Source organism: Chenopodium album, chromosome 16 (genome assembly GCF_948465745.1).
Source record: "Chenopodium album chromosome 16, dcCheAlbu1.1, whole genome shotgun sequence".
NCBI lineage: Eukaryota > Viridiplantae > Streptophyta > Magnoliopsida > Caryophyllales > Amaranthaceae > Chenopodium > Chenopodium album.
In genome coordinates this window covers 51,653,665-51,662,315 of record NC_137849.1, presented here as the reverse complement: position 1 = coordinate 51,662,315, position 8,651 = coordinate 51,653,665, and the positions used below count along the sequence as shown (strand labels likewise).

Here is an 8,651-nt window from a genome sequence, read left to right as displayed (position 1 = left end):
GAATTTAAGGCTTGTTCTCTTCAGTTTAATTTCAATTCAGTTCAGCTCCAATCAATTCAGCTTAGTTCTTAATTTCCTTCTCTCATAAACAATTCATTTTAGTCCAGTTCAGTTCAGTTAAGCTCTAATCAATTCAGTTTAGTTCAATTCAATTCAGCTCAGTTTAATATATCAGAATAGGCCCTTAGTACGTATATTTTCAACTACAATATCCTAAATATTATGGAGTAATCTATATCTATATCTATACTTAGTATTTAAAAACACAAACCACAATTTTTTTTATATGACACATGGCATCATAACATTCATAAGTCACTCAATACCCCATATAACACATGTCACCTCCCTTAATATTTATATCTATACTTAGTATTTAAAAACACAAACCACAATTTTTTTTATATGACACATGGCATCATAACATTCATAAGTCACTCAATACCCCATATAACACATGTCACCTCCCTTAATATTTATATTCAAGTAAGAAAATGAAGTGTTTCAATTCCACCATAATAAAATAAAGTTCAATTAATTAGTACGGAGTACTTATTACATAAACATATGAATTATAATAAAAATAATCTTTTCATCTCCTACACTATAAATATAATTTAAACTAATATATCTTTTCATATTTCACAATCTTCATGTATATATATCTAAATAAATTCATTCATCTTCTTTCACAGTTTTACCACCCTCGGTCTTTTTTTTCCTTTAAGTTTTAGAAATAAAGCAATTATTTCATATAATTAACCCCAAGTAATAACCCGTGCATTGAACGAGCCAAAAAGCTAGTTAATATTGAATTAACTTGAGTATGGATTAAGATTATCTATAAGATACTTTATTTATTTTGCATCAAGCTAATACTCGTATTCGTCTATGGTTTTACGATGGTTTCAAACTTCCCCTTATCATTTTATTTGACTATATATGATCTCAAGTGTTAAAAATAAAAAATTAATAAAAATAAAAAAAGACAACCATCTTACTCCATACTAATAGCAATATAGTGTGTCGTAATGGTTGATTTGACTTCCGATTTTTTTTTTTTAATAAATTCATATTAATTTCAAATTACTCTGTAATTGTTCTAATAGCAATTTTTAACAGGGATATTTCATTTGGTATTGTTGTAGTTTTAACTTTTCCATTTGATATCCAATTTTTAATTATATTCCAAATGGTACCATTATACTTTCAATTTATTCTCTACTGTAGAATTCCATCAAATATATTATGTAGTCTTCGATTTGGGTATCATTAAAATTGATCGGTTAAAGTTTTAAGAGAATGTTTTAGCCCTTAGCAGCCCTAAGGTTCAAGTTTGAGGTCAAATTAGCAAAAAAAAAAAAAAAAAAAAAAAAAAAAAAACCAACAAATATCACGGTTCAATTATGTGCAAGAAAAATGTCTCAATTTGCATATTTTGATTTGTTTCGTGCAAAAAAAATGTTCGGTTAAAGTTTTGGAAGTCATTATGACCTTAAAGGATCAAAATTTACAGTCGAAATTAGATTTAAAGGATCACAATCGCCCCAAACTAATGTTACATATAACGAAATGCTATAGTAAGGAGTAAGACAAAATTACGATGGTACCATGTGGAGTAAAACTAAAAATTGGATAACAAATGGAAAAACCAAAACTACAATGGTACCAAATGGAAAATCTAGATAAATAACATTACTTTTTTATCGAGTGCATTAAGACCTATTTATTCTATGGATCTTGCTAACGAACGCCCCGGGATGTTGGATAATCATTTAAAATATCACCTAAAGTGGTATTAATTTGGGAAAGCATGATAAAATCACGCGTCGATCAGTGTAAAGTGTAATTAATGTTAATTTTTAATTTAATCTTTCTACTTTTAGCTAGCTTATCCCACGTCTCGGAGACGTTCGTTAGCTTTTCCCATATTCTATTTTATATAGTTCCCAATTGTCAAATACAAACCAAACAGATAAAAGAGTAAACAACTTTAATGAAACTCCTTTTCCAATTTCCTTATTTTCATACAAAAATGGGAGAAGAAGGTCAGGGTACTAGAGTTATGTAACCATTTCATGAATATGGTAGTTTTGGGTTGGTAGTGTGCCTTCATATCTAAAATTGTTCTAAAATTTAGATTAGGAATAATTTATTGGGATTAATATACTTTGTCCATTATATACTGTATGTAGTATGTGGTATACTAGTATTTACCTAGAGAATAATTTGAAATTTTGTAAATGTTACAAGATTTTAAATTTTTACAAAAGTGTCCCATCAAACAAATTTTTAAACATAAAGAAATTAGTAGTCTTAAATGATGAATGAGTAATAGTAACACCTCCTTATAAAGACTATTTCGTATAAACTACAAAGCAGAACTTAATGTACGGAGATAAGAGTCCAATTTACTCCACCAAAGGAAGTAGTACAAATTGGATGACATATTCAAGCTGTGCGACTACACATAAAATATAAATATATTATATATCTCGTATCATCATTCCTAGAACTTCAAAAGTCAAAAAAGAAAGGTTTACCTGTTTAGAATAGCAAATAGCGAATAGCATTGGCTTTTGACTATATACTTCCTCCGTTCTTTTTTACGTGATCCACTTTGATTTTTATATTATTCATTACCCTCTTCTTTGACCGTCTTTTATGAATAATATGTAAGGAAAAATATATTCACGTGGGATATTTTTGAATTCATTTCAATAAGTAATATCATATATATAACTTTTATAATTTTTACTTATGAGAATTAAAGTTATTGATCGTTAAAATTTTACATTGGCAAGCGAGATAAAAGAAACAGATCAAGTAAAAAAGAATAGAGGAAGTATCTCCTATCATCATTCCTAGAACTTCGTAATATAGTTTAGAATAGCAAATGGCAATCATAGAAAGAGCAAGTGCCTGATGAAGATGAAAATGAAAATTGAAAAGTTGGGTGTGTTTCATTGGACGAATAGCAGTGCCTTTTGACTTATAAACAAAAACAGATAGACTTATTAGAAGAGTTATTAATTGAGGAGATATTATTAGTTGGCCAACTCTGATCTTTTGCATCTTTCAGCCTTGGTTGACTTGCAAGGTACCCTCTCCATTTTATGGAGTAATCTCTTTTGAATTTCAAATTTCGTTTGTTATTCTCACCTACAATCCCAATCTACCATTTATTTCCTTTTCCATACCAAATAGAAATTAATGTCATTGGTAAAGAACCCTTTCTGAACAGAATCTGTTAATTATGTTACCAGATTTTACAATTATTGGCCTGTTTTAAGGTTACTGCCCTTACTGGTAATGTCCAAGGTTGCATTAACACATGCCTTTTTTTTTTTTTTTTTTTTAACCAGATTTTGGGTGGAATTCATAAGCTGCAATCACCCAATTACCTAGTTTAATCACCCAAATAAATAGTAAACTTAGGATTATTCAGGGTTAATCAAAAGGTTGGATTATTCAGAGTTAAATTTTTCCAAATTTAATTGATTAAAGCATTATTTCACAACCGCCCATTTGGCTGTTTGAGTTAGCGGTTCTACGGATGTTTACCAATTAGGCAATAACTCCATACACCATATGTCGCATTACACAATTGATTGCTGAATATCTGAAAAAGAGGCTTGGAAATTATCTCTATGACCACCAAAGTAGCCAAGGAAATTCATATTTCTGAAAAAAATTGTTGTTTAGTTATTTGTATATACATGTACATTCCAGTACAATTGTAATACAAATTGTGTATTACAATTGTAGCCAAGGCAGTTCTAATACTCCTTTGCAGCAAAAAATTGTGTTACTTGGTCCCAACGTAAATTTGTACAAAAAGAACGACCAAAAATCTTAGTAAGAGGTTCTTTTCGAATAGGTCTGATTCTACGAATAATCAATTAAAGAAGTTATACTACGTATACTATTCAAAAGTAATGACAAGTAAACCAAATACAAGTTGGGCACATTATTAAACCACCACTTTCCAAAGTGTGCTCAAGAGTCCTCACTTGGTAAAATCAAAGCATTATTATCATAATCATTCCAGCCAACGCCAAGGCAAGATTAATATAATTTTCTCTTAACCTTTCAACAATCTGAAGTTCACAAATCACAACAAATATCATTTAACTACTAACCTCCCCGCTCCCCCTACTCTTTAGAAAACTCTTACCTTTTAAGCTTTTCCTTCATTCGCTGAACAGCAGCCCTCAAGGTGTCTTCATCTTTGCAGAAGGTAAATCTGACAAGGTTCTTGCCCTCCTCAGGGTTCAGATAGAATACACTTGTTGGGATCGCCACCACCCCGACTTCCTTGATCAGATACTCACAGAACGCAACATCATCTTTCTGACCAAAAGGGGTGTGATCTACAATCACAAAGTAGGTCCCACTTGATGGAAATACCTTAAAACCAACTTCTTGTAGGCCTTCCACCAAAATCCCTTTTTTGACCTTATAATCCTTCTTTAACTCTTCAAAATAAGATTCCGGTGCTCTCAGAGCAGTAGCTGCGGCATACTGCATTGGGGTCGAAGTAGCAAATGTGAGGTATGAGTGTGCTTGCCTCACTCCCCATGTCAAATGTGGAGGTGCTATGGCCCATCCAATCTTCCACCCTGTTAGAGAGAATGTCTTTCCAAGAGAATTCATTGTCACGGTGCGCTCATACATGCCAGGAAGAGAGGCTATGGAGATGTGATCCATTTCAAATGATAACTTGTCATAAACCTCGTCAGAAAATACCAAGACGTCATTTTCAATGCACAGAGATGCAATGACATCAAGCTCCTCCCGAGTGAACATCTTTCCAGTTGGGTTATGAGGAGTGTTTAAGAGGATTGCTCGGGTGTTCTTTGAAATTGCAGACTTGAGCTCATCAAGAGGTAGTGCAAACTCTGGTGGCCGCAAGGTGATGCCTTTTACTTTGGCACCAGCCATAGAGAGAGTAGCCTCGTAGGAATCATAGAATGGGGCAAAGAGGATGACCTCGTCGCCAGGATTTATCAAACCCAACATGGTTGCAGCAATGGCTTCTGTGCAACCTGAGGTGACAGTAACTTCCTTTTCCGGATCAACTGAAAGTCCTGTGTCTTTCTTAAACCTCTCAGCCACAGCAAAGTTGAGGTCAGGAACTCCATAGCCACGAGCATACTGGTTTTTACCATCATTAATGGCTTGAATAGCAGCTGCTTTCACAAACTCAGGTCCATCAAAATTGGGAAATCCTTGGCCAAGGTTAATTGCTCCATGTTTAATAGCTAGCTGGCTCATCTGGGTGAAAATGGTGGTTTTGAACTTCTCTAAGCGCTTTGCAACCTGTTAAGTGCCCAGAAACTATCAGGGAAACAACATTTATACCTGAATATACACCATTTTTCATAGTTTAAGACAAAAGACAGGGTTTTTTTTTTTTTTTTTTTTTTTTTTTTCCTCTCTTTTCCTATGGTAAATAATAAGAAGTTGCAGCAAGATTAGGTACATTCATGGCATAGTAACATATTTTGGTAGAAACAAGAATAGCAAAGGGGTAAAGCAGAAGAGCAAGTAAGTAGAGGTAAAACTCCACCAAAATGTATCTCAAGTCAAAAGTCAGGCAGGAGAGACTGTGTTATCTTTACCAGTTGAAACTATTTTAATGCAGTGAAACAGGAGCAGGACAGAGCTGCAACAATACTTATGAGGCAATAATGCTTAAATTACAGATCTTTGAATGCCCCTTGTTTCCCACAGGTAGTTAAGTGGCCCTTATTGCTACACTTCAACAGGAGGAAGTTCAAGATTTCATTTCGGAAATCATATAAAATCCTAAAGTATTGTATCAGAGGATTGTACAGGTTCATCGTTGTAGTATCGCTAATGAAAAAAAATCCAACAAATAGTATGTATGTTGATGATGGGCAATATGATACGAAGACAGTAGACCCTAAGAAATCCCCAATTTCCAAGCAACAACCAATTGTATTTAATTTAGTTAACAATTTGCCTTCACTATAAATCAATGTATACGGAAATTGAAATTAAAGACATAATTTAAAAATTGAAGTATACAGAAGAGCGGATGCTTGGATTTGATTAGAGGAAGAAAGGGAATCGATCAAAACTTGAATGAGTTTGGAATTCACTAATCATAGAAGTAATTTGAATAATCGTGGGGTGATGATAAAATTAAAGAATAGAATTAGGGAGAGAAGGAATACCTGAAGTGGGGGTTGAGCGATATCAGGGGAAAGAGTCGACATTGTCGCAGAAGCACTAAATCTGTAATGGAAGTGAGTTGGAATCTTAATAAAAGGAAAAAGGCGAAGCATTTGAGAGTGAGATGTCCAGGTACAATGGACGCTGTCTACGATTTGCATTTCACGATTTGAGGCCTCCCTTGTGCCGTGTCCAGGTTGGGGGATTTCACTTCATCCGACTCTGACTAAGCACAACCAAACCTAATACTTGTGTCTAACTTCCTAACACTCCTAACTCCATGTCTCCATCCTCCCACTCAACTCAACTCGGTTCTACCACTTGTTTATTAGCTACCACCCCACGTCCCACGATGCACCCATAAAATTACCACATTACTCTAACCCGGAGGTGTCAAATTCACACCCGATTCAGATTTCAACTTGCATAAACATAGTAGTTTAGCATGACTAAAATATAAAAATTGACCCGATCCAACCCGATCTCACCAAACCCGATCCAAACATTTGAATTAACACCCCTACTAGTCCAAGTGTCCAACCTACTAGTCTTTGTGTTGACAATCTAATGTTCTTTTATTGTGTTATAATATGCTTTTATTATATTATAATGTGCTTTTTTTGTTCTTTACATGTCTTTATAATGATATTGTTTACGCTCTTTACGTTACGCTATTATTCTTATTTAATTGTTGTCGATGTGCTTCTAAAATAATAAAATATGAAGGTAGTGGGCTAGGGGGAAGAATAAAAAAATTGTAAAAAGCAAAAGTAGTTGAGAAAATTAGAGGAGAGAGAGTATGAAATTAATAAAATATGATTTATGTTGGGTCTATTAGGTGAGAGAAAGGAATTAAATATTGTAAAAGATTTTCAAATAAGAAAACGGAGCAAGTATTTAAAAACGGCCGAAAAAGGAAAGTGGAGCAAGCATTTAAAAACGGAGGGAGTGCATGTTAATGTGCTTTTATTATAATATCATGTGCTTTTGTTCAGCCGCTTGTGTTAAAAAAAATGTACCGATTACATGTAGAACTACATTAGACCTGCCAATCCTGATCTGACCTGAATGACCTGACCTGTGACCTGAAAACGTAAACCCGAAATTAACCCGAACACACAGCTGACCTGATCCGAAGTTGAGTTGACCCAAACTTGACCCGATACCTGAATTGACCTGATAAGTGACCCGACCCGATTTTGACCCGAATTGATTGACTTGAACGGACTTGAAACCCGAAGCGACCCGAACTATACCCGAAATGACCCGACCCAAAAATAACAAATACTCAAAATGACCTAACTGATTTAGGGCTTAATTACTTTACCTGAATAAACACTTATCGAAAATAGCCTAAATTAAACATTTTACTATTGTGTGTATAGTACGATTGAAATGTGCATGCAATTTAGTACTTGTAATTCATAAAGAGTTTCATTTGATTAAGAATACTTGTTATTGTTATTATTACTATTACTCTTAGCTTCTTCTTCTAAGTGTTACATTGAATTTTATTCCACTATTCACTTTAACTAATTTAAATTTTTTACCAATTAATCAATGATAGTGATCATACATATGAAACAATATACAATCTTGTGTATATAGTACTGTTGGAATTGTCTAATGAATATATTATTAATATTCAATTGTTATACTTCGTACTTATTGATAATTATAGTATATTATTGGTCAAATTTCTACATCGGCATAGACGAAGATTGACCCGACTCGAATTTGACTCGACCTAAACTTGACCCGATAATCGTACCTGAAGACCGACCCGACCCAAAATGACCCGACCCAAACTCGACCCAACCTGAACTTAACCCGAAGGGTTGACTCGATACCCGACCCTAATTACCATTAACACGAAACTGACCCAAAATCCAAATTGACCCGACCCATACCCAAGCCTAATGACCCGTTTGCCAGGTCTTACTACACATAAAGGGGAGTATGCTCTAATTGGCAATACTCTCATGAACATACATACTGAACATCGTTTTAAATACTTTGGTGGGGTATGGGAACGGATTAGATCAAAACAATGACTTAAGATTAGTACAAAACATACAACTAACTTTAATATTCAGACCACTGAATTTTGCAATCTGCTACTAGTTCAATTTTATTACAAAAAGTATACTCAGAATCTCAGATAGTTGTTCAACAACTTTCAATACATGTATATTGTAATGCAGAATCTACTGGTCTTGCAGAAGAGTCAAATGTGCTCAAGGGATTCACAAAGATTATGTGGCTAATCAACTTGAGTTTGGATGTCATTTCATAACATCAGTTCACGATACAATCCACATGACGTGCTTTTATGAGATAACCTTTGAACCTTGAGTATCGAGTCAGCAAGAACCGTTGAAGATTGCACTTGATCCAATTGCTACATGGATCTCTATAACTCTAACTCTGGCAACTCAACCATGGACACC

General features: G+C 34.1%; 1 protein-coding gene across 1 annotated transcript; it reads right to left on the bottom strand.

Moving 5' to 3' along the window:
- Window positions 1-4,009: 4,009 nt before the first annotated feature.
- Window positions 4,010-6,469, bottom strand: LOC145586979 (uncharacterized). Its single transcript, XM_081643979.1, has 2 exons — window positions 6,204-6,469; window positions 4,010-5,322 (listed from the first exon to the last, which is right to left on the bottom strand). The coding sequence occupies exons 1-2, from the start codon at window positions 6,360-6,362 to the stop codon at window positions 4,174-4,176; spliced, it is 1,308 nt and encodes a 435-aa protein (XP_081500105.1). The 5' UTR covers window positions 6,363-6,469; the 3' UTR covers window positions 4,010-4,173.
- Between the last annotated feature and the right edge of the window lie 2,182 nt (window positions 6,470-8,651).

Excerpts from the sequence above, each read along its gene's own strand:
- LOC145586979 (XM_081643979.1), bottom strand. The coding sequence starts at position 6,362 with ATGCAAATCGTAGACAGCGTCCATTGTACCTGGACATCTCACTCTCAA. Across the intron at positions 5,323-6,203 it reads TCGCTCAACCCCCACTTCAG|GTTGCAAAGCGCTTAGAGAA; the intron begins GTATTCCTTCTC and ends GGCACTTAACAG.